This window comes from Sorex araneus, chromosome X (genome assembly GCF_027595985.1).
Source record: "Sorex araneus isolate mSorAra2 chromosome X, mSorAra2.pri, whole genome shotgun sequence".
NCBI classification, from domain to species: Eukaryota; Metazoa; Chordata; class Mammalia; order Eulipotyphla; family Soricidae; genus Sorex; species Sorex araneus.
In genome coordinates, this window is record NC_073313.1 from 50,292,295 (window position 1) to 50,319,031 (window position 26,737).

General features: G+C 44.7%; 2 protein-coding genes across 4 annotated transcripts in view; one reads left to right on the top strand and one right to left on the bottom strand.

The window, feature by feature from the left end:
- The window catches only part of ZNF41 (zinc finger protein 41), a 196,643-nt gene extending 180,349 nt beyond the window's left edge, over positions 1 to 16,294 (bottom strand). The window contains 2 exon segments of the mRNA XM_055121075.1: positions 14,141 to 14,170; positions 15,758 to 16,294. Of these exon segments, the coding sequence (XP_054977050.1) occupies positions 14,141 to 14,170; positions 15,758 to 16,294 (567 nt within the window).
- ARAF (A-Raf proto-oncogene, serine/threonine kinase) lies at positions 15,778 to 26,737 on the top strand. Of its 3 annotated transcripts, none has more exons than XM_004612882.2 (16): positions 15,784 to 15,899; positions 16,974 to 17,128; positions 17,284 to 17,387; positions 18,020 to 18,122; positions 18,211 to 18,365; positions 18,468 to 18,566; positions 20,315 to 20,456; positions 20,546 to 20,573; positions 20,652 to 20,797; positions 20,896 to 21,098; positions 23,490 to 23,666; positions 23,768 to 23,814; positions 24,264 to 24,382; positions 24,621 to 24,752; positions 25,842 to 25,976; positions 26,177 to 26,737. In XM_004612882.2, exons 2-16 carry the CDS (start codon positions 17,033 to 17,035, stop codon positions 26,309 to 26,311), a joined length of 1,821 nt encoding a protein of 606 aa, XP_004612939.1. In that variant the 5' UTR covers positions 15,784 to 15,899; positions 16,974 to 17,032; the 3' UTR covers positions 26,312 to 26,737. The 3 variants fall into 3 exon arrangements, with proteins under 3 accessions (XP_054975695.1, XP_004612939.1, XP_054975694.1); XM_055119719.1 differs by having other exon boundaries at positions 20,655 to 20,797; XM_055119720.1 differs by lacking the exon at positions 17,284 to 17,387 and having other exon boundaries at positions 15,778 to 15,899.

Below are 26,737 nucleotides of genomic sequence, written 5' to 3' on the forward strand. Positions count from 1 at the left end.
ATGATGCTTTCAGGTACACAGAAGTTGAAGAAATTCATCAGCAGCAGACCTGCAGCACAATATTAAAGGATGTCCTCGGGCAAAAGGCAAATTAAAAGGGTAACTACATTGGTAATTATATAATTATTTTGGATATTTAAATCTCTTCAAAATACTATTTAAATCTCTTTACAACATGACTGCTTAAACAAAAATAATCACATATAAAAATAATCACATAAAAGTAAAATAATGACCAAAAGCATAAACCGAAGGAGAGAAATGTAAGTATATTATTTTAATATTGTTTTGGGGACACCTAGGAGTGTTCAGGGTCTACTTATAGGGAGTCACTTCTGGAAGTGCTCAATTGAGGAAACATACTGAGATAGAACAGGGGTTGGTCGCAATTGTACTATCTATCCAGCCCCTATTTTAAGATTCATATATTATAGATGAGATAGTATGGTATCAACTGAAAATATGCTGTATGTTAAGTATGCTTATCATAAATCCTCAAGTTATTTTGAATATAACAGAGTTGTAGTTCCTAAATAAACAAAGGAGATAATATAAATTCATCACAAAAAATACTCAATCGAAAACATGATAAAGAAAGAAAAAAGGACAAACAACAGATGGTGCAAATAAAAAAATGAATATCCAGCTCTTGAACCCAATCATATAAATAATCACATTGGACATAAATGGTCTAAGATTCTAATTAAAAGGATCTAATATACCATCATACTGGATAAAAAGACAAGGTATGCATATAAGTTTTATATAAGAAATGCATATTTGGGGCCAGAACATTAGTGCAACAGGTAGGGTGTTTGTTTTGCACATGGACAACCCAGCTTCAACTCCCAACATCCCAGATAGTCCCTTGAACAATGCCAGGAGTAATTCCTGAGTGCATAGCCAGGATTAAGCCCTAAGCATCTCCAGGTGTGTCCCAAAACCAAAAGAAAATAAGAAACACACATAAAGATACAGAACTAGGATAGAAGTAAAATGAATGGGCTTGCTCTTCAAACCAATGTTCTCTCTTGAACATGTATCTTGCTTGCTTGATTCTATCTATGTTTCTTTGCTTCCTGTGTTTTCTCCCTTTAATTAATTAATTAATTAATTAATTAATTATTGCTTTGTGTGAAAGCACCACAACCAAAAAGTGTGACCTCTGGAGACCACCACAACTAAATGTGTGAGCACCACAACCAAGTGTGTGTGCATATGTGTGTGTGTGAGAGAGAGAGAGACAGAGACAGAGAGAGAGATCTTTGGTCATCACAACAGCAGCATCAAAAGAGGAAAGCGAAGGAGGAAAATCTTCCTACAAAGAAAAATGCAGGCCCAGATGGCTTCAATAGTGATCTTTGAAAAATTAAGGAGGAAATAGTAACAATTTTGTACTAACTTTTAAAAAATGGAGAAGTTAAACATATCTTCTAACTTATTCTGAGTCAAACATTACCCTCATAGCAAAATCAGACAAGGACATTACGAAAGCTACAGGCCATTACTCCTCAAAAACACAGATGCAGACAATCTAAACAAAAGTTTAGAAAGCCAAATTGTACAACATATTAAAATAATGATAGATTATAGTCAAGTGGAATTTATCCCAAGAATGCAAAATTGGCTTACATTGAAAAATCAATGTAGTTCACCATAATGACCACGAAACAAATGAAAGAAACCCACAAGATTATCTAAATAAATACAGCAGAATATTTCACAAAACCTGACTTTCGTTCTTGATTAAAATACCCAGAAACTTAGGCTAAAAAGAAACTTGATCAGCCCTCTAGAGATTATTTGTGAAAGTGAAGAGAGGTAAGGCACAGACCTGTACAAGGCCCTAGAAGCTGGCTGACTGTGTCCTTAAAAGACACAATAATTGCTAGAGCATTTCTCAGTGCTGTAACTGAGCCTTTTGAAATAAAATTGCCATCATACTGGATTCTTTAGCATATTTTCTGCAGCATTACTGTTAGTGTCCTTAGATTTCTAATATACAACAAGACTGCCAATAAACAAAATTTTTATGTTGATACTTTAACAGTATCAATGGTTAAGTGGAGGCAGGAATATCACACAATTAATAAATGCAGAAGACCTTGTGTAAATTTGATACAGATCAGTTCACAAATTCTTTGAACAATCCTTTGATGGAAGTACTTTTGAAAAATAATAAAGATAAGGAAAGTGAGATATTGAGGGAGTTAGCAATTCACCCAAGTTTGTATAGCTGTGTACTAGCATGTGGGGATACTCACACACTCTAACCAGACAATATCTCCGAATGCAGCAGCTATGTGTACCTGGGTCGAGAACTCAACATAAGGAACGACTTGGTGCCAGAATTGCGCAGGAGGAAGAGAGCAGCATGGAACGCTTTCAAAAGCGTCGAAGAAGTGGTTAAGGGGACGAAGAACCTTCGGCTCCGGGCACATCTTTTCGACTCCACCGTTCTTTCTGCACTAACGTATGCCTCAGAGACATGGGCCCTACGCAAACAGGATGAGAACGCTATTCGGGTATCCCAAAGAGGAATCAAAAGAGCTATGCTAGGAGTATCACGTTTCACTCAAGTGAGAGAAGGAATCTGGAGTTCTGACCTCCGTCGACAGTCGAGAATCAGGGACACTGTCTCGTTTGCCAAGGTGTCAAAAATCAGATGGACCGAACACATAATGCCATTCAGAGATGACCGCTGGACTAGAGCTGTTACCGACTGGATTCCATGGGACGTCAAAAGACTGAGCGGCCGCCCACCAATGAGATGGTCAAACTTCTTCGTCAAAACCCTGAATAAAGATTTGAGGCTCTTCCTGTTTCTGGAGCGAGCAGATGCCATTGGGCTACACTAGCACGTGACAGGGACAAATGGAGATGTTACTGGTGCCCGCTCAAGCAAATCGAAGATCAACTGGATGACAAGTGATACAAGTAATATATGTACCACAGTTTCTTTATTGAGTCATCTGTTCTTGAACTCTGCGTTGTTTGCAGATTTTGACTATTGCGAATAAATAGTATGATAATACACATGGGAGTGCAAATGTCTTTTCTGAATAGAGTTTTTGGGCCCTTGGGTTAGATGCTGAGATTCAGAATCGCTGGGTAATGTGGAAGCTCGATTTCTTGTTTTTAAGAGGTGTCCATATTGTTTTCCAAAAGGATAGGCCAGTAGGCATTTCCACCAGCAGTGAATGAAAACACTTTTTCCTCCACATCCATGTCGACACTGGTTGTTATTATTCTTTGTGATATGTGTCAATCTCACTGGTGTGAGGTGATATTTCATATTTTTTATTTGCATTTTCCTGATTATGAGTATTGCAGGATATGTTTTCATATGTTGTCAATCTGTATGTCTTCTTTGAGGAAGTTTTTGTTCATCTCTTCCCCCCATTTTTAAGACCACACCTGGCAATGCTTAGGGGTTACTCCTGGCTCTCCACCAGGGATCACTCCTGATGGTGCTCCAGGGGCCATACGGGATACTGGGAATGGAACCTGGGTCAGTAGCATGCCAGACAAGTGCCTCACCTGCTGTACATATACTATATATATGATATACATATATACGACATGTATATCATATATAGTATATATACATATATAGGAAATTAACCATTTTCAGATGAATGATGGGAAAATATTTTCTCCCAGACTGTGAGATCATTTTCAATGATCTTATAAATCAAATAAATATCTGTTAAATATGTGTGGTGAAAACCAACAAATACTAAACTTTTGTTTTCACTTATGGGTCTGTGAGTCAGCACATATGTGCTTGAAATGTGTGCTTGAAAAGTTTTTTACCAAGGGGCTGGAGCGATAGCACAGTGGGTAGGGCGTTTGCCTTGCACGCGGCCAACCCAGGTTCGAATCCCAGCATCCCATATGGTCCCCTGAGCACTGCCAGGGGTAATTCCTGAGTGCAGAGCCAGGAGTAACCCCTGTGCATCGCCAGGTGTGACCCAAAAAGCAAAAAAAAGAAAAGAAAAGTTTTTTTTACCAAATGAATTTATGATCAAACTAAAAGTAGACATCTGAAAAAAATAGACACCTAAGAATCACTTCCTGGGACCGGAATGATAGTACAGTGTGTAGGGTGTTTGCCTTGCATGTGGCAAACCCAGATTCCATGCCTAACATTCCTTAAAGTGCCCCAATCCCTTATAGGAATGATCCCTGAGAGCAGATCCAGGATTAACCCTTGAGCACCGCTAGGTGTGAACCCACCCTTAAAAGAATCACTTCCTTTGGGAAAACTGTTTTCTTAATTACTAATTTATCCGTATTTTGAAAAGTATTGCCAATATAACTGAATTTCGATCCTTACCAAATAGTTACAAGGAGGGCCAGCAGTATTTATCACTAATCATGACATCTCAAAGATGGCTCTACAGCTCAGTTTGTAGGTTTATAATTGCCCCTTTGTATATTTGCCTACTGGAGTTCTGTTTTCTTTCTTTAGGAGGAGGACACACCTGTCTGTGCCTTACTCCTAGGTCTGTGCTCTGGGATCACTCCTGACCATTCCTGATGATGCTCCTGGGATCACAATGTGGAAATCAATCCAGGTTCAACCACAGGCAAGGCAATCACCCTACCTGTGTACATTGATAGTGTTTTGTTTCATTTCTAAGAAATAATCACACTGACCGAAAGATTAAAAGTACAGAACTGGGCTTGTTCTTTAAGCCCATGTTCTCCCATGACACGCAATTTCTTTCTCTCCCCTGACATCTTTCTAAGTAAGTTTCAGTAAAACTATCTTGATTCACAAAAAATAAAATACAGGACTTGTTTTAATTATTTTTTCTTCCACTCACTAAAAAGAATTGTTTTCTACTCATGTGATCCTGGGGTTTAAAAATGGAAAGTATACAAGTTTGCTCTTTCATTTAATTTGGGCAAAAAGGAGGACAATATATAACATATAGTCTACCTTAAAAATTAGCAGGGATCATAGCTCTGCAGTAAAGAACTTGCCCTGCATCCGTAAGACCTGGGTTTAGAGAGAAAGAAAGAACAAAAATACTTTGTGCATATTTTATTGTTTTGGATTGTAAGAACATAAGTACAAATTACTTCTCAGTTCATTTAGTTTAACAAGGAAAATTAATGTCAAAATTAATGCTTAGGTACAGAGAAAATAGGGCATGGTTCAGTGGTAAAGCACATGCCTAACATATAATATTCCAAGGGTTCTAACACACACAAACACACAAAGTTAATGTTAAGGTTCACTTATAACCTTCTTTCACTTATGACTATCAGGTTATACATTTAAAAATCCTCATGCAATACAGAGAAATTGAAGCTTCCATACTCTGCTTTAAATGGAACTCAGTTGCAGTGCAGCTATTAATTTTACTATACTAATACCATGCTATGCTATATTATATTATTCATTTATAGGTAATATGAAGTTCACATTTGTACCACGTGACAGGCCCACATCTCCTCCCATTGGCTGTGATAGTCCAAAGCCCACCTCCAGTGCATAGCTATTGGTCTCAGTGGTTCCTCCTGGTCTGCGGGCAACTCTTATCTCACTCCGAAGACTGGAAGTGAGAAAGAACCTACCGATTCCTACAGCATCTCAAAAACCTCCCTTAACTGCATTGCTATTAGCTCATCTTGCTGCCTATTGGGGACCTCAGCATAGCACCCAGTGAACTGCTGTGATGACCTGGGGGAGTTAGGTCTCTAGGGACATCCAGCTAAGCCTGTGCTTTAGTAATGGGTGGCTGAGAGGAAAGTGGTAAGATGGATGCTTAGTGGTAGCATTTCTCCAGTGATGGTGGGGCCTGCCAGAGTCTTGGTATTGAAAACTGAGAGTGGCAGCTTCAACACGCAGGACTAAGGTGGATTCAAGGTGCCCTTGTCCTGCAATCTCGTTACACACTTTTTCTTGAACTCGAATTCCTGTCTCGTTTTCTCCTTTGTGCCTCAAGTTAGGGCAGTCTGAACCTCAGTTGGCTTCGTTTGAAGTGGGGAGAATTACAACAGCAGTTGATAACTTCAGATCTTTTGTTTCCTGCCGCCCTTGACCCCCGACAGAGGGGGGGAAAAGTTAAAAATGAATCATAACCATTTTTAATTCTTTTGTTTATTTGCTGCTTTTTGTTTGTTTGTTTTGGGGCCACTTCTGGCAATGCCCAGGGGTTACTTCTAGCTCCGCACTCAGGAATTACTCCTGGTGGTGCTTGGAAACCCTTCGGGATGCCAAGGGTCAAACCTGGATCAGCTGAGTGCAAGGGAAGTGCCCTTATCCGCTGTACTATGGCTCCACTTTAAATTCTTTTAAAAATTTGTTAATCCTTTTAAAGCTGTAGGAAACCCAGAATTAGCTAGTTCAGGTTTTAATACAATGATACTTCTCTGATAATAGTGGTGATAATGACAATAGAAACCCAGATCACTTTAGAGGCTGCAAGGCTGAGCAGATACCTGTGAGGTACTTGGCTGATGTGTCCATTTGGATGGAATTGGAGTGAATCTAAGAGTTCCTGGGAGAGAAAGGATGACTTTTAAGTGGGTCATGCTTCCTTTGCCCTCCACACCCTCTTCCTCCCAACATGTGCACCGTGAGCTCATACTGGGATTTTGCTTACCATTTTGTAAATGGGCAACAGATCAAAAAAAGTTTATCTTCAAAGGCTGCCTGGAAATTAAACGTTTTGTTTGTTTGTGTTTGGGTCACACTCAGAGGTGCTCAGGGCTTATTCCTGGCTCTGCACTTCAGGATCACTCCTGGCAGCCCTCAGGGAACCTTATGGAGTACCAGGGATTGAACCCAGATAAGCTATGTGCATGACAAGTGCGCTGAACTATTTCTTTCCAGCCCGAAATTAAATGTTTATACAAGTAGTATTTAAATGAGTTGAAATTTAAAAAAAAAACATCCTCCCCTCGAAATTATTCTTCCATTGGCTTAACATTTTGGAGACCCCTGCCCCAACGGAGTTCCACACGAGTTTCTAATTCTATATGGCACTGAGATGGACTCCAAGGCTCCTGCTCTGAGAGATGAGCATATGAGGGTCCTTGATTTGATTTCAGAAAGGAGATTTTTTTAATGTGTCTAGGGAGATGGAGTGATAGTACAGAGGGTAGGGCATTTGCCTTGCACGCAGCCGACCAAGGTTTGATCCCCAGTATCCAATATGGTCCCACAAGCAATGCCAGGAGTATTTCCTGAGTGCAGAGCCAGGAGTAAGTCCTGATCATCCCAAGATGTGACCCAAAAAGCCGAGGAAAAATGTCTCTAGCCAATAAGAATTTGTAATGTAATGGAGACGTGGCTCAGTGGTACAGCACTTGCTTTGCATATGTGAGGCCCTGAGCTTGATTCCAGGCACTACGAATAAATTTTAAGAAACCAAAATGTTTAGAGAATTATGTTCCTAGACTTTGCGTTTTAGCCAGCACATTTTTTTTTCTGTTTTGGTGCCAAATCTGTGGTGTTCAGAGCTTACTCCTGGGTCTGTTCTCAGGAATCATTCCTGGTAGGCTAGGAGGACCATACAGGATACTGGGTATCAAACTGGTTGGCCGCATTCAAGGCAAAATGCCCTACCCACTGTACTATTTCTCCTGCCCCACACACTTTTTTAAAATTAATTTTTTCATTAGTGTATCACCATGAGGTATATTACAGACTTACAACTTTTCGTGCTTGTGCTTCAGTCATACAATGCTCGAGTACTCATTCCTGCACCAGTGCCCATTCTCCACCACCAATGATACCAGTATCCCTCCCACCCCCCACCCCATCCCCCCAACCCCACCGCACCTCTGTGGCAGGGCATTCCCTTTTGTTCTCTCTCCTTTTGGGTGTTGTGGTTTACAATAGAGGTATTGAGTGGCCACTGTGTTTGTTCTATAGTCTACTTTCAGCGTGCATCTCCCATCCCCAGGAGGTCCTCAAGCCACACTTTACCTGGTGTTCCCTTCTCTATCTCAGCTGCCTTTTCCTCTAGCATGTGAGGCCAGCTTCCAGGCCGTGAAGCCAACCTCCTGGTACTTATCTCTACTATTCTTGGGTGCTAGTCTCCTGTTCTGTTACTTTATATTCCACAGATGAGTGCAATCTTTCTATGTCTGTCTCTCACTTTTTGACTTATTTCGCTTAGCATGACACTTTCCATGTTGATCCACTTATATGCAAAGGTCATGACTTCATCTTTTCTAACAGCTGCATAGTATTCCATTGTGCCCCACACACTTAACAATTAATTGACATATATCACTATGTCAATTTCAGGTGTATAACATAATGATTTTATGTTATACATTGTGAAATGACTACCACAATAGTCCATTTTTACTATATTAGAAACTTTTGACTTTTAAATGTTCAGTTATTAATCATAGCCCCTTACTGTACAGCAAGAACTTTTATGATGAAGTATACTTTTTCTACAATAAAACCTATATATATTCAGTAAAGATTTTGGTGAACTGTGAAAATACTGTATGTACTGTTTATCACCTCCTACATTTCCTCATGTCCTCTCTCATCATTCTGCACCCAGATGATGACTAAGCAGATATACTTAGCTAAGTGGTAGTTTTCCCTGACTGAGAGTCTCATACAAATATAATAATACAGACTTTCCCTTTTGTATGAGGTTTCTTTCAGTTTTGTGTCCATGTAATTCGTAGATATAGTTTGTTCCTTTTCAGTGATTAGTATATTCTGCTATCCAACTGCTATTTCTTGATCTATTTATGTATTATTAAACACCTAGGCTGGTTGCAGTTTAATGTCTTTGTGAATAATCTGAGTACAGGTTTTTTTCATATATAGTTCAGTATCATGCTGTGATTAGCTCATCAAAGCCATTTTTTTATATCTCTTCTCAACCCTGGTACAGTGGAATCATATTAGAAGCTAGAGATAAGCCATGATAGGCTGGAGCGATAGTACAGCAGATAGAGTGTAGGATAACATTGTTTTGTCCTTTCTCCCTTACCACAAGGAGCTTAGATGTAGGATAACATAGCCTCAAGTAGTTTGGGTTTATTGGATTACTCCCATCACAGTGCTCCCATTCCTCTGTGTTTATTTGTAACTTCTTTCTTTGTGTTCTGTTGACTTGTAAATATTGTTTTTCTCTTCTCCTTGAGTCCTTTGCATAATTTATTCAGAGTCATGTCCTTTTGTATGGACACAGGAAGACTGTTGGAAATGCTATGCTTTTGTAACCTGGGAGTCATTTGACTCTACACAATATTTTCCTCCTGGGCATCTGTTCTCTCGACCTAAACCTCAGCTGCCCTTACTTCCTAGCACCCCCAAAAGCATGGTCCCTATGAGCGACGAGATGGACCCAGGGCAAGCGGTGAGTTGTGTGCTACCCTGGCATTGAGATGGGACTGGCCAAGGCGCCGAATGCTTAACTATAAGTTAAGAGCTTGGTCATGGACAAATGCTGTCATGATCCAAAAAGTAATAACTAGATTCGGACCCTGCTAGGGTTAGGAATGATTAATCTGGCCTGAGTGCTATAGTCTTGAGTCTGTGGCAAGATGTTGCCAGGAGAGCTGCCTTGCAAGCCTCAATGTATCTCTTGCTATGTCCATACAAAAATAACTAGTATTAAGATGTTAATGAGTGTTTGGACTAAGGAAAGGAGAAAAACCCCTTAAGAGATATTTTGCCTACTGGCAGTCAGGAAGGGCTTTGGATTGCCCCTAGGTTGTGTTCCCTTTGACCCTCAGGAAGGGCTTTCTTATGTTGATTTTGCTACCTGGCTATGTGTAGCCTAGAGGCAAGGGGTAGAGAGAAAAAGAGGAAAGAGAGATGAGAGGGGCTGTGGTAGATCCAGAGAGAGGACAGAGCTAGGAGTGCGGGAGATGAGAAAGATGGAAGATGGAATAAACGGCAACTGATCAATCAACCAGCTTGGCCCTTGTTTCCTCTGTTTGCCCCATGGCCCGGGCCGCTCGGCTGAGCGAGCGGCTGGGAAACGAACCCCTGAACCCGGGGGCGGCCGACGGGGAGAGCCGCCGGGGCTCTTCCTCCGGTTGCCCCATGGCTAATGTTTTTTACACTTAGGTTTATTGGGTTACACCCATCACAGTGCTCCCGAGTCACTCCCATTGCCTCTGCTTATCCATAACTCCTCTCTATGCTCTCTTCCCCAAACGGTCTATCACTTCTTCCCCTAATCAGACTCTGCTAACTCGTAAGGTCAGATTCCTCAGAAATCTATGATTTTATATGTTTGAGTGAAATATTGCCTTTCTCTTCTCCTTATGTCTTTTGAATAGTCTACTTTAAAACAATGTTCTTTTTGTATAGACACAGGAAGACAGTTAATATTATACTTTTGTAGCTTGGGATTTAATTGACTTCAAATATTATTTACTCACGGGCATCTGCTTTCTTGACTTAAGTCTTAGTTGCCCTTAGTTCCTAGCATCCCAAAAGCAGGGTCCCGACGAGGGAATGAATAGACCCAGGGCAAGCTGTGAGCTACCCTAGCGTCAAAATGGGCCAGGCCAAAGTGCCATGATATTCAACTATAAGTCGAGAGCATGGTCATGGACAAATGCTGTCATGATCAAAAAATAACGAAGAGATTAGGATCCTGCTAGGGATCAGAAAGACTAATCTGGCCTGAGCACTGTAGTCTGATATCGAGATGAACCCAGGAGAGCAATTCTATAAGCTTAATGTATCTCTTACTGTGTCCATACAAAGTGATTAATATTATGAATGTTTATATGTTTGTTGGACAAGGAGAGAGAAGAAACACACCCATGGGATTCTGCCCTTGGGTGGGTCGTCTTGCTGAATGAGAATCTGTCCTAGAAGCAGGGACTTTACTTCTGTTGATTCTATGACCAGACCTATGTTTAAATCCCAACCTCTCATGCTATGGGATTTAACTTGACTGTAAGAAGGGGCTGGAGGAACCACAAGGAGAAGGAGAAGAAGAGAGCAAGAAGGAGAATGAAGTGGGGTCGAGAAGGAGAATGAAGTAGCATGGGTGAGGAAGAAGCAGGAGGAGAATCACAAGAGAATGGAGAGGAGATTGAAATAAACTGCAACTGACACCAACCAGCCTGGCCCTCATTTCCTCCTTCATGCACCCATTGCCATCGACCTCCCCAGGGTGGGGGAAGCAGCATGAGACTACCAAATGCAAGTGGCAGGAGAGAGATAGAGCACAGCTGACCCTTACTGAATACACAACAGAGCACTTGTCTTGCACACGGCCAAAGTGAGTTTGATCTCTGTCATTTCATATGGTCTCCTGAGCCCATCAGGAGTGAGCCATAAGTGAAGAGCCAGGAGTAACTCCTGAGCACTACTGGGTTAATAGTCGATTTTTTTCTCGAGAGGTCTCAGTACCGTCTCTATTGGTCCTAGCCCTGAGATTTTAGAAGCCTCCTTTTACTCATCCTTCCCAACAATGCCACGTGGAGGCTCTTTCAGGGTCAGGGAATGAGACCCATCATTGTTACTGGTTTTGGCATACTAATACACCATAGGGAGCTTGCCAGCCTCCCTCATGCGACTAAAAAACTCTTGGTAGCTTGCCAGGTTCTCCAAAGGGGAGAATTAGACTATAAAATGTTGTGTGGCTGCTTTGCAGCCGCGGGCTTCCAGAAGCTTGGTCTTATAGTCTCTGGATGTTGGCCATTGGTGGAATTACACAGCGCCAGGGACAGTTTCTGGGTGTGACCATCTAACTCCTAGAAAATAGGGGATCTGGGCAGAAGAGACCCAGTCCCAATCCAAGCAGGTTTGGAGATCTCGGCTCCAGATCCCACACACCCGGGTTTCTCTGCCGGTTCCTTCATGTGTGAGACTCATCCGAACGTGTGGAGAGGGGCCTTGAGCATGGCTGTGGCTGGGTTCTGGAGGTCCTCGGCTGCAGGAGCTCTGCTCGTGGCGAGGAGGAAAACTCAACCCACCCCGTCCCAAGGACCCCGGTGAAGACAGCCAGGCGCGGGAGAAAGAGATTCTGCATCGCTCTGGGCACACTACTCGGTGTGCCCAGAAGTAAAAAATAAATGAATAGAAATAAGACATAATGGGAGAAGAAAAGAAGACATGATGGAAATATTTACACCTCATTTTGCAAAGGTTACAGATTATTTAGTTTTTATTTCCTGAAGACCTTGTTACCAGCACACGATTGGATATTTTCTTTTTTCTTTTATTAATTGAATCACTGTGAGATTACAAAGTTGTTCATGATTGGGTTTCAGTTATAAGATGTTTCAACACCCATCCCTTCACCAATGTACATTTCCCACCACCACAGTCTTCAGTTTCTCTCTTGGCATCCCGGATATATGTTTTCATTTTCTGGAGTAAATCCTGAGGAGTGAAATTGCTGGTGGCATTGTATATCTATGTTTAACATCAGAATACACAAATCCTTTATGTTGTTTCCAAAGTAGTTGTCCCATTTTCCACTCCTTAAAGCAATATATGTGAAAGTTCCAATTGCTCTACATTCCTGTCAATATGTAGTATTGTAAATCTTTTTCCCTTTTAGCCACTGAATGGTGAAAATCTGAACTGAAAAGCAGAAATGGACATTTTGTGATAGCCTAGTAAACAGAATTTTTTAACTCTCTCCTTTTAGGCTGAGAAAACACTCAATAGAGGCAGACACGGGACCGTAGTGATAGTACAGTGGTAGGACATTTGCCTTGCATTCGGCCGACCCTGGTTCCAACCCCGGCATCACATATTGTCCGCCAAGCACCGCCAGGAGAAATCCCTGAGTGCAGAGCTAGGAGGAACCCCTGAGCATCGCTAGGTGTGACCTAAATAAATAAGTAAATAAATAAATAAATAAATCCCGTTGCTCATCAATTTGTTCGAGCAGGCACCAGTTACATCTCTCATTGAGAGACTTATTGTTACTGTTTTTGGCATATCCAATATGCACGGGTAGCTTGTCAGGCTCTGCCGCACAGGCTCGATACTCTTGGTAGCTTGCCGGGCTCTCCGAGAGGGGTGGAGGAATCGAACTCGGGTCAGCCACGTGAAAGGCGAACGCCCAACCGCTGTGCTATCGCTCCAGCACAAATAAATAAATAAATAAATAAATAAATAAATAAATAAATAAAATATTAATATAGGCAGGCAGTTTATAGGCAGAGAAAGCATAAACTGAAATATGCTGAAGACTCCCTCCCCTTATCTTTCATTTTTCTCATCAAAGAGGGATGCTGGGGGGGGGGTGAAAACGACGCTATAGTACAGTAGGTTGGCCAATTGCCTTTCATGAAGCCAACCCAGATTAAATTCCCAGCACTACATATGGCCCCCCAAATCCACCAGGAGTGATCCCTGAGTGCAGAGCCAGGAGTAAGTTCTCAGCACCTCTGAGTATGGCCCAAAATCCAAGAGAGAAATATGTTGAGACCTCAAACAGAGTAATGCAGTTATTTTACTACACAACAGATCATTTATATTCTTGAGGAAATAATTAACAATGAAATCTCCTGCTAAGAGATAGCTCACGGGGTCAAACATATATCTAGCATATGTTAGGCCCTGAGTTTGATCCCTGACATTGCAAAGTTCTCTGAGTGGTCCCTGACTAACTACCAAGTCAAGTACCGATTCACCAGTCCCAGGCACCAAACTGTCAGAATCAAACTATCCAATAGACACTAACAGGCTAAGTATTGCTGGAAGTAGCCCTGGCCTAATCTCCCCAATCTGTATGTGGCCCCTATAATAATTTTTTAAAAGATGCTAACCCAGCCCATCTTTTGCATAAAGGTAGAAAAGAACAAAATAACTTTATTAGTGAATGAAATTAATCCACAGAGCAGGAGACAGAGAACTCAAGGACTTGGAGCACATAGTTTACACGTAGGAAACCTGAACTCAATCCCTGGTACCACATGCACCCACAAGCACAGAGCCAAGAGTAGCCCCTAAGCACTGTGGATGTAACCAAAAAACTAAAACAAAAAGAAACCAAATAGTAATAGGCACAACAAACACTCATTAAAGAGATCATGAAGACATGAAATTTCATTTTTTGAAAAAGCTAGGCAGATGCAATCCATTACTGACATGTTCAGATTGTCTTCATGTTAAGAGAACTTGACAACACCTTTTGCTCCATATAGGTCATCTCTAACTCACCTGGTAATTGAGGTAGTCATCTGACTTTATCTAAAGGAAAAATAAAGCACATTATCTCTTTGACAAGGTTATGACTTGCCTAGGTCAAATTCCTATGACTTCCATGGGTGCTAGCTGCATTGATGTTTACATTTCAGGGATGACCTCATGGACAACAGCATTTGTAAATGGTAAAACTAGCAAAAAACCTTCTTAAATCTTTTAAAATTGAAGTTAGATTATGTAAGTTTCAGATGTACAGCGTCATAACTCAGTGTCTGTATAAAGAAGTGGTATACATGTACCACTTCTTTATACAGATGATGAATATATGAGTCAGTCAAGTATTTATATCAAGGATAGACAGATGGACAGATAGATACTTGGCCAAGCAGCTCTTAAAGATGGAGTTGTGGTCTGAGAAATGTGTCCTTAGGCGATTTGATTGGTGTATGTCTTAAAAGTGTAATTACTCAAACCTAGACTGTTGCCAACTACACATTAGGTCATGAAGTCTAGCTTATTAGGATCATTGTAGTACATGTGTTTTGAGTCATTTAGTGATACAATAGAACACTACTTAGCCCCCAAAAAATAGAAAGATGAACTATTATCATTTTCCACAATGTGGATGGTCCTTGAGGGCATTATGCTAAGTGAAATAAGTCAGATGAAGTGGTCATATGTCACATATGACTTATGATTCACTAATATGTATGATATGATTGGGCTTTATGCTTTTTTAAAGATTTTAAAATCATTTTTAGAAGGGTAGAGAAGGTGGGAGTACAAGTTTTCTAAAAGAAATGCTCTAAAGGGTGATTCTGTTTGATAGTGGGAAAACTCAAGATTTTTTGTGCTGAAAATACAATATTCACACACATTTCCCTATGCTGTGCCCTATTGCACACCCTCAAATCCCTCTGCTTTTCACCTAGTCATTTGTGATTAGTCTTTCAAAAAAATACGTCTCAGGGCTGGAGAAATAGTAGAGTGGGTAAAGTGCTGGCCTTGCCCAAGGCTGACTCAGGTTCCATCTCTAGCATCCCATATGGTCCCCCACATACACACCACCACGTGTGACACCAGAGCACAGCTGGGTGTGCTCCCCAAACCCAAACCAGTCATAATTTTAAACATTAAATTCTTAAGTCCATTTCTAAAAGAAGCCTCTCAGAATAGCAGGTTTCCTCTCCCCTACGGCCAGACCTCTAACTTCAGTCACACCAGAGTGCCACTGTTATCTATCAAGTCTTAGAAAACTTCACAATGCATTTGATCTCATTCAAGCCCATTTCAAAGACAGTAAAACTGACACACGGGAACATTCCCAAAGGGTTATAACCAGGGCTCCGGGTTACTGGTCCAAGGGCCAAGGGGCGGGGGGGGGGAATGGCTCTTAGGCATTCCCTGCCCACAACCTTTAATTCCTCAAGTCAGTCTCAAACGCCAGAGGAAGAAACCAACACTGTGCTACTCCGCCTTAGCACGGCGAGGGTTAACTCCTCCGGCACGCAGATCTCCAGACTGCGCCTGCTCGAGTCGGGACCTGCGAATTTGCCCCAGACCCTGACGTTTCAAGTAGCCCCTCCTAATCCGGAACAGGACCCACATTCCCCCGGCCCTGCCCTGACAAACGTGGCTCTGCTCCAATGAGGGTAGAGGGCTGAGTCCTTCGGGACCAATAGCAAGAGTCCGAGGAGCCGAGGAGGCGGACTCAACGAGGAAACGAGAAGACTGGCCCAAGATGGAGGCAACGGCGGCCGCTGCAGCGTGACAGGTGAGGGCGGGCCGGGCAAGGTTAGATTCCTGGAGCGATTGCCAGAAACCGGCGGGGACACGGGACGGGAAGCGCAGTCCCAGCCCGGCTGCTGTTAGGTGCCGTCGCCCCCTGTGCGGCACGGGAGCAGTGCTCCGACCTGGGGCGAGACCATCGTCGGCAGCGGTGTGTGTAGGGGGGAGGGGTGGTGGCAGACAGGAATTGGGGTGCAAGGTTGCGGGTTTCGCTCGCTGCTTGTGGCAGTGCGCCTGCGCGGAGCTGCAGGGCCCTCGGTAGGCGGGGCCGGGCCGAATGGGGTCCGGCTTGTGCTGTGTGCTGTCTACCCTGGTTGTCTCCGGGCCGCCGGCAGGTACCTCCCGGGTAATGCCGGGCCGCAGCGTGGGGACACGGCGCATCCCCCGCTTTCCTCTTTTTGAGTTCCTGTGGGATCCGCGAGGCGATGGTTGCAGAATTCCCCCACTCGGCCCTCACTAATCCTTCCCGCTCTCCTCGCAGCCCCAGGGATGTGTGTGTGTGTTCCCTTCGGTGTCCGGACCGTATGTGCACACCCCTCTTTGACTCCCGTTCCTCACTTCAGCAGTGGCGATACACCTTTCCTTCCCGTGTACCCGTCTCTCGTTACCTATCAGGGCAGCCTTGGGCGTGGGGATGCCTGCAGCGCCTTGGAGAACACCAGCACCGTTCCCCGTGTCCCCAAACCCAAGAACGTCCTGAATGCCCTTTGTTCATTCCCCACCACTCTGGGACTCCGCTCTCCTAGCCGTGTCCCGCTAGCGCCCCTCCACCCCGCCCCCTTTCTCCACTCTAAAGCCGCCGCAGCCTGTTCTTGTCCATCATGGCCAAGCACTGCCTTGTGTGGTGTGTCCAGATTGCCCTCCAGGTCAGGGTATGCTGCCTTCCATTGTGTGTTAACCCTCCCTTCCCCCTCCCCCCGTGGTAAATCTGAGCGCTTGGCGAAGTCAAAATTAGTCAACAGGGTGTGACACAGGGGCCTGAAGTCTGGAGTTTTGTCTCTCGCACTTGACTTACAGATTAGCTTTATTGTTTCTCTTGAGTTTCTCCTCTGTCTTCTAGGAGCCTCATGGCACCAGCCCAGTCTCACCTCAGCCCATCTTGACAAAGTCCTAGGCTCCATGGAGCCTCCACGGGGCCTCCCTGCCAATGGGGCTGAGCCGTCCCGGACAGTGGGCACGGTCAAAGTATACTTACCCAACAAGCAACGCACGGTGGTGAGTCGGATGGAGCAAAAATGGCAGGGGTAGAGATGTAGCCACTTGGAAAGCTTGGATCAGAAGGGTGATTAGGGCTGGGCGGAGATATGGGGGAGCTGGCTGGGACCTTTTTGGGGCACGATTCCCACAACTGCACACATACACGTGAACAGGTAACTGTCCGGGATGGCATGAGTGTCTACGACTCTCTAGACAAGGCCCTCAAGGTGAGAGGTCTCAATCAGGATTGCTGTGTGGTTTACCGGCTCATCAAGGGGTAAGTGTGGCATTTCCACCTCTGTGGGTGCCCAGCCTCTCATACCGTCGGCAGAGTCTCAGGGTTCCTTAGCTCTACCAGGAAGTCTCTACTAGTCTTTTCTTTGTTCAGTGAATATATGAGCCCATCAAACTTTTATTTCATTTCTTCAGTGGCCTGTCAGGTCTATACCTCTCCCTTTGCCCTCAAGTTCTCCCCCCCCACCTTCAAGCCATCCTCAACCTGGAGATTCATCCAATTTGTTCTTTCACTTTTTTGTCAGTTTGCCTTTTCTCTCCTTTCTCCATTTCTCTGTCTTCTTAGTTGATCCTTGCTGACCTATTGAGCCTTAGGTCAGGGTTTCCTTAATTTTTTTATGTCACACGTTGCTGCTTAGGTATTTTTCATTGCCTCAGATTTCTTTGTTTATTCACTGTCTCATTAGCTCCTCACCTTTGTGGTTAAGATCATGGACTTATTCTTCAACACACAATACCACGTGGCCTTGGGCAAACCACTTTATCCCCTTAAGCCTTGGTTTCCCCATCTGTAAAATGGTAACAAGGCTCATTCTTCGTTTTACTCCACGGATGGACTTTTTTGAGGTTTCTTTCATTCACCCTCCCATTCACACCCTTCCATGGCTCCTATAGGAGAAAGACAGTCACTGCCTGGGACACAGCCATTGCCCCTTTGGATGGTGAAGAGCTCATTGTGGAGGTTCTTGAGGATGTCCCACTGACCATGCATAATTTTGTGAGTATGGTATGGGGGGTGGAGGCCTCATGGAAATGGAGGGAGAGTCCTTGGCCAGACCTCAACCTTTCCTGCTCTGTGCCAGCAGGTACGGAAGACTTTCTTCAGCCTGGCATTCTGTGACTTCTGCCTTAAGTTTCTGTTCCATGGTTTCCGCTGCCAAACCTGTGGCTACAAGTTCCACCAGCATTGTTCCTCCAAGGTGCCCACAGTCTGTGTCGACATGAGCACCAACCGCCAACAGTGAGCGTGGCCTTGGGGATGAGGCGGGCAGAAACCCAGCCCTCAGGATTTTATAAAAAACTAACTCATGTCTCCTTGTTTTACATCCTTAATACCCTCAAGGTTCTACAACAGTGTCCATGATTTGTCTGGAGGCTCCAGACACCACGAGGCTCCCTTGAATCGCCCCTTGAATGAGCCACTAAGTCCTCAGGGTCCCAGGTAGGGATGCCTTAGCCAGAAAGACTAGGAGAAAAAGAGCTGCAGGCCACTACGGACCTCAAACAGTTCTTTTTTCTTTTATTTACTTGGCAAACATTTGTTGAGAGAAGGGCATGGAGCTTTGGGAATTTGGGCAAGCCACTTACTCTATTCAGGCTTCAGTTTTGTCATCGGTAAAGAGGGGGCAGTGATACTCTTTACCACTTAACGTTCTAGTGATGATTTAATAAGTCATTTCCAATGCTTAGAACAAAATACAGTGTAGTATAAGAAAATCTTACTAATTTCATACATGTATGTATATATATATATAGTTGGATATAAGTAGGTAAATGGCTTATATCTATTGTTATATATCTTATTTGTTAATTCCTATATTATAACCATGCTGACTTTCCTTTTTTTGCCTTTTGGGTCACACCCGGCAATGCACAGGGGTCATTCCTGGCTCATGCACTCAGGAATTACCCCTGGCGGTGCTCAGGGGACCATATGGGATGCTGGGATTCGAACCCGGGTCGGCCGCCTGCAAGGCAAACACCCTACCCGCTGTGCTATCACTCCAACCCCGACTTTCCATTTTTAAATACATATTACTTTGTGATAAATTTCCTTTTTCCCTTCTTTATATTAAGTATTATACTATAATATTTTTATACGGAGGCATGTTATTAGAACTGGAGTGATAGTACAGCAGGTAGGGCACTTGCCTTGCATGTGGCAAACTCGAATTTGATCCCCACCAACCCATATAGACCCCCAACACATGCTAGGAGTAATCCCTGAGAACAGAGCCAGAAGTTAGCACTAAGCAAAGCATAAAAAAAGCATAAAAAAGAAAAGGAAGTATGTTATTGGTCCAGGGAGATAGTATAGTGTTTAAGGCACTTGTCCTTGCAGTTCAATCCAGAGCACTGGATATAGTCCCCTGCCAGAACCAGGAATAGCACCTGAGCACTGCCAGGTTTGACCAAAGAAAATCTATATGTATTATTGCTTTAGTATATCATAATTTTGCATATGTTTTATGTGCCTAGATTATACATTTTATAGTTAAGTATTTATGTTTTATGTTTATATGATTTTTATATATAAAATATACCATTTTCATATACCATTGAGTATCATATGTTTAAGTAAAATATAAAAGAGTAGACCATTATGTCTTTTAAACTTTGGGATGTGTGAATTAATTACCTGGGAATTTCATGTTAGGTAGGACATATTTTTGTATCATTTTCATATATGTGCCATACATAACCGTGTATAATGTACCATTATTCACATATTTTTAAACTTGCTATTTAACATAGATAATACATTGTTTATCGTATATGTGAGCCATACACTATTGTACTTTATTCTTTCTGTCTCTGTAACTTACATCTCTCCTTTAGGTGTTCGCTCAAATATTATCTCCTCTCAACATCACCAGTGACACTTTCTGTCTCATTTTGCTTTATTGTTTAACTGCCCCTCTCCACCCTTGAACATATTATTTTTTGTTTTTTATTTTCCCTGCTGGACCGTCAGCACCCTGAGGGTCCAAAGTTGTGTTTTATTGCCTACAGTTCTGTTTCTACTCCCTGACTTAAGCGTGCAGCATTCAGTAAATGATTCTTAAAGAAAGTAATAATAGCAGATATTTACTTTGGGCAGGGTAAACCCAGTTCCTAATGGGGTGTGGGGACAGCTCTGCTGGTTCTCTGTTTCCCTGGATGATGATTCTGAGACCTTTTCCCTGCCAGCTCCTGCACCCAGAACCACAGCCCTGAGCACTTCCCCTTCCCTGCTCCAGCCAATGCTCCCCTCCAGCGCATCCGATCCACATCCACCCCCAATGTCCATATGGTCAGCACCACAGCCCCCATGGACTCTAGCCTCCTCCAGGTTAGTATTAGGGGAGTACTGGGCAGAGAGAAGGGTGGTTCCTGTTGGCCCCCATGTCCTCTTTCTGACTCTTGTCACTCTTTTTCCAGTTCACTGCCCAGAATTTCAGCACTGATGGTGAGCCCTGCTGCTTGCACCCTGAGCCCCCGACCTTGCCCCCACTTGCTCCCACTCACATCTTCTCTACAACTGCAGCAGTTGGTGGTAGAGGTGGTGGTGATGGAGCCCCCCGAGTGAGCCCCAGCCTAGCCAATGTGTCCTCGGGGAGGAAGTCTCCACATTCCAAGTCCCCATCAGAACAGCGGGAGCGGAAGTCCTTGGCTGATGAGAAGAAGAAAGTGGTAAGCTCCAGGGAGGGATCCTTGGGGGTGGGGGCAACATAGGCTGAGTGATGAGGATGTGGGCCAGCCCCTAAGATGCCCACTCATATGGCCCACAGAAGAATCTGGGGTACCGGGACTCGGGCTATTACTGGGAGGTGCCACCCAGTGAGGTGCAGCTGCTGAAGAGGATCGGGACAGGCTCGTTTGGCACTGTGTTTCGCGGGCGGTGGCATGGTGATGTGGCCGTGAAGGTGCTCAAGGTCGCCCAACCCACAGCCGAACAGGCTCAGGCCTTCAAGAACGAGATGCAGGTGCTCAGGTGAGTGAATGTGTATGGCTGGGGGCAAGGTGGCAAGAAAGGGCTGGCTGCTCCCTGAACCATCATTCCAAGTTGTCTCTCTGTCCATGTGTATTCCCTTTCTCTCTGGGAACTGACTATATTCAGAGGACCTAATATTGATATTAGTTAGTGGCTCTGCCCTCTAAAACATGGATCTTCTCAGCATCCCACTGGGAATGGGGTACGGATGGCTGTGAATAGCCTTAACATTTTTGCACATGGGGCCAGAGCAATAGTATGGCAGGGAGGTCATTTGCCTTGCATGAGATCAACCCATATTCAATCCCCGGCATCCTAAATGGTCCCCCAAGCACCACCAAGAATAATTCCTGAGTGCAGAGCCAGAAGCACCCCCTGAGTATCTCTGGGTGTGACCCAAAAAAGAAAAAAAATCATTGTATGCACTGGCATGAATAGCATACGGTTAACTATCTACAGGAATGCTTAGGTCTTTCCTTCCCTTCTGCTTGTTTATCATTTATATTCTGTTTATTGTGTTGCAGTATTGTTACTAATTTATAAGGCCATGATTTAATGACATTATTGACTATAATCATAATCACAATGCAATCATTGATCAAATGAGTGATTACAGTTGCCCTACCTCCCATATCATTAATGCTGTATTAATTCAGTCCTGCTGAGAAATCATGGTGTTTCCTTTTTGCGACTAGAACTACCAGCACTCCCAGAACTGATGTGGGGGTTTGCCACCCTGACAAACACAATCATTTGAACACAATCACGCTACAGAGTTGATTTTTATCATAATTCCTTGTACTATCTTAATATTTTTCCTTACAGTGGGTGCCACTTTATTCTGTGTTCCTTTCTGTGAGATAGCAATTACTTGAACATGCTACTTTATTCTTTTTTTCCTTTTGTTTTCTGGACCAGCTGTGTTCAGAGCTTATTTTTGGTTCTGCACTCAGGGATTACTCCTGGCAGTGCTCCGGGGACCATAATTCGGTGCCAGGGATTGAGCCTGGGTTAACTGCATGCAAGGGCATGCACCTTACCTGTACTATATCTCCGTTCCCACGAGCAGACTATTTTCATTCTGTTAATATTTTATCCATAATCTGGATCACAATAAAGAATGCTTCCTTGCTCTGTTGTCTGCTCTCACATGAGCAATATTGTAGATTAGTGTTGATATCATATGCATTTAATTTGCCATTGTAACTATAGTTCATACTTCATAGGAATGAAGGTTTTCTTATAAATTGGGGAGGAGGGCTCTATTCCGACATGTTAGAATTTCATGAGGTTGAGACTAGAGTGATAGTAGAGTATGTAGGATGCTTGTCTTGCATGTGACCAACCTAGGTTGGATCCCCATCACCCCATACAGTCCTCTGAACCCTGCCAGGAGTGATCCCTGAGAGCAGAGCTAGTAATAAGCCCTCAGCACGACTGGGTGTGACCAAAACAAACAAAAAAGTATCTCAAATTTCATGAGGTAGATCCAAGTTTCAAACAGTGGTAACAAGGATAGTGAAAATTGTGATCCACACTGTTCTAAGTGCCTTCCAGATTATATATTTAGTCCTCATAACCTAAAGGTAGCTAATATGACTGGCACAGGTTTTGTGAGGAGCTTTTTTAGGGGGAGGGGTATACCTAGCAGTGCTTAGAAAGTTCTCCTGGCTTTTTGCTCTGGGATCACTATTGGTGGTGCTTGGGGAACCCTATGCAGTGCCAGAGATTGAACCTAGGTCAGCCACATGCTATGCAATGGCCTTAGCTGCTGTACCATCTCTCAGGCCCCAGTTGGTAGTTTTATAGTTGATGAATATGAGGCATGGAGCAAGGTAAGTAGCCTCCTGGGGTTTCCCAGTGGGGAACCCCTGATTGGATCACAGGCTCTAACTTGAGGCCAAATCCCAAGATTTTTTACCTCTTAGCCTTGCATAGTAATTAAGAGGATATAATTTATTATATGCCACTAATACTTTTACCTGGCATTCATTAGCATTATGGTAATGTAGCCATGAAGAATTTCTGGCATTCTACTTTTCTTGTGTACAAAATGGTTATAAGTAGGCCCAGGCTATGGGCAGGATCATACAAGATGGGTAATGACGATTAAGGCACAACTGGTAGCTCTAGTCCCTCCCTTCTTGTGCTGGGAGACTTGGATGATGAAGTTAGAACAGAACACCCACCCCCCAAACATAGACTCATAGTCCAGGAAATATATTACAGAGTCCTTGAATCTCACCACACAGTCTGGCCCTGTGCCTTCTGAATGACAAGGTGGACTTGATGACTGAAGATAGCACTGAACAGTACCCACCGTTTCTGAGAAGTCAGATGTTGCTAGTTTCCTTCACCCCTTGTCCTGACACTGCCCTTCCCTGCCTGCAGGAAAACTCGACACGTCAACATCTTGCTGTTCATGGGCTTCATGACCCGACCAGGATTTGCTATCATCACACAGTGGTGTGAAGGCTCCAGCCTCTACCACCACCTGCATGTGGCCGACACACGCTTCGACATGGTCCAGCTCATTGATGTGGCTCGGCAGACTGCCCAGGGCATGGAGTGAGCCTTCTGGCCGAGGGGTTGGGGAGTGGGCTGGGGACCATTGGGCGGGATATAAGGTAAGCCCCAGCCAACTGGCCATCTGCTTCTATCCCACGCAGCTACCTCCACGCCAAGAACATCATCCATCGAGATCTCAAGTCTAACAGTATCTACCTGTCCTTTCGAAGGACTGCAGTGGCATGGTGTCAGACAAGGGGTTCAGAGGGAAGGCTCTCGTGAAGGCCTTTGTGGAGACAGGATGGGGTACATGTTGTTGACATGCCTGTTGACAGATGACAGAATTATAATGGCTGATGAGGAGGTTCAGTATTTTTTTGGGGGGAGGTGTCGGGGTCAGAGTTGTGGTTGATTTTCGTGCTGTTCTTGGGGACTCTGGTCAGGGTCTGAGGTAAGGTAGTTGAGCATGATGGGAAGTTCCTGATCAGGACCACAGGAATGAAGTGTTTGGGTGTCAGCAGGTGTCCTAGTCAGGAGTGATCAGGGGACCAGATAGGGGTGGTTAGTGTAATATGTGGGGGGTTTCTGGCAGGGTCAGAGACAGGCCTGGTGTGAAGGTGAGAGTCAGAGGCAGTTTGAGCTCCTTGACCCTGGTGGATATCTTCCTACATGAGGGGCTCACGGTGAAGATTGGTGATTTCGGCCTGGCCACGGTGAAGACGCGGTGGAGTGGGGCCCAGCCTTTGGAGCAGCCTTCAGGCTCTGTGCTGTGGATGGTGAGTTTTGGGGACAGTCTGGTTGGGAGCATAGAGGAGCATGGGCCACTGGGCTGGGACAAAAAGTTGCTGAGTAGGGATACTGATGCTGGTGCCCAGTGTGTCTGGACTGCTCATGTTTCACCTCATGTAGGTGATGGAGCTCTGCCCAGAGTGGCTATTGGGATCTGGGATAAATGATATCTGCTAGCCATGTGCTGACCTTCATGGCCCCTCTGCCTGGTCTGACCTATTAAAGGCGGCTGAGGTGATTCGAATGCAGGACCCGAACCCGTACAGCTTCCAGTCAGATGTCTATGCCTACGGGGTTGTGCTGTACGAGCTGATGACCGGTTCACTGCCTTATAGCCACATTGGTAGCCGTGACCAGGTGAGCCCCATGTGCTATGCACAGTCTTCCCTCTGCCTCTAATCCCCAGATCTCCCCCTTGGCAAAACCAAGAATGCCACGCTCATCCAGAAACAAACTTTTCTGGACCCCAAGTTCCCTTAATCCTTTGGGCCTGCCTCCTTTCCTCATCGCCATAGTTCTCTGGGTCCACAATGACCAGATTATCCTAAATCCCCATAAGTCCCAAGAAACACTCTGAACCCCTACATATCTACAGTCTTCTACACTGGATACCCTGAATCTCCCAAGTTCCCAGAGCCCAAAATCCTGTTTAACAAGAACATAAATTCCATTATGCTTTTGGAATCCACATACCCCCAGTCATTCAGCCTCCAGCAATCTGGTGGACTTTAGGACCCTGGCACCCACAGTACTCTACGCCCAGTCTTCCACAGTTCTGGGCCTGGAGTCTATCAGAGCCTTAGACACCCTCATCAGAAATACCCTTAGGGTGCCAAAGGATAGTACAGTGGGCAGGGTGCTTGCCTTGCATACAGATGACCTGAGTTTGATCCCCAGCACCCTGTATGGTGTTCCATGTATCGCCAGGGGTGATCCCTGAGTGCAGAGTCAGGTGTTAGCACTGAGCACTGCCAGGTGTGGTCCAAAAAACAAAGAAAAAGAAATCGTCAAAGCTCTGGATGTCAGCAGCATTTGGGCCCTGAATACTTAATAGCCCTGCAGACCACATGCAACCATAGTTCTTGGGCTGCAGATTCCCACAAAAATTAGAGGCTTTTGAGGGTTTAGAATATTTTAGGACTCTGTAGACCTAGAATTGTTTTCCCTATACTCGCCACTTTCCAGGCTCCCAAGCTCCCTAGAAGCCCCACATTTTAAATCCTGAATTTCGCCCAAGTTTAAATCTCCCCATTGTGTAAGTAAATAATCCAAGGCCTTAGAGAAATTATGTCCAGATACCCACAATCCACTGGGCCCCAATACCCATAATACTCCAGATTACTTCGAAAGAAGCTTCCCAAGACCTTCAGAACATAAAATTCCTGGAGTCTCCTAACGCACATCGTCTGTCACCCCCTTCCTGCTCCTCTGACCACCCTTCCCCAGATTATCTTTATGGTTGGCCGTGGCTATCTATCCCCGGACCTCAGCAAAATCTCCAGCAACTGCCCCAAAGCCATGCGGCGCCTGCTGTCTGACTGCCTCAAGTTCAAGAGGGAAGAGCGGCCTCTCTTCCCCCAGGTGGGCTGGGTAGGAGGGCTGGACACCCCCCCCCCGGGAAGGAGGCCTCTGAGATGGAGGAAGACATGGAGGTGTGAATGGGAGACTTGTGTGTTCAAAGCCCAGAGGTGTACACTGTGTGAATGTGCTTAACTATGAGGCTGAGGTGTGGGGTTTCTGGGGTTCCCTTTGGGCCTCCCCTCACCCGCCCCTGCCCCCAGATCCTGGCCACGATTGAGCTGCTGCAGCGGTCACTCCCCAAGATTGAGCGGAGTGCCTCCGAACCCTCCTTGCACCGCACCCAGGCTGATGAGTTGCCTGCCTGCCTACTCAGCGCAGCCCGCCTAGTGCCTTAGGCTCTGCCCAAGCCACCGGGGAGCCAGTCTCAGCCTGCCATGCCAAGGAGTCCTGCCCACCAACCAATCAGTGCTCCCTCTCTGCTCAACACTGCCTCAGGAGTCCCTCATCCCTACCCTGGGAGATGAGCGAGTCCCCAGTTTCTTTTCCAGTTACTCTGGAATTAGGCTCCCCAAAGACTCAGAGCCCTGCTGCCTCCATAATTTGGTTTCCTCTTGACTTTGGGGATACTTTAAATTTGGGAGATCCTCCATCATCTCCAGTGGCTGGGATTTGTGACTGGGATTCCACTCAACCTCCCTGGACTTTGTACCTGAAGTGCCTTCCACTGGATTTGGGGTCCCCAGCACCCGTGTGGATTGGGGGCCTTCTGTGTCTACCCAAAGACCCTCCTCCCTTTCTTCACCAAGAAGCACAGAATTCTG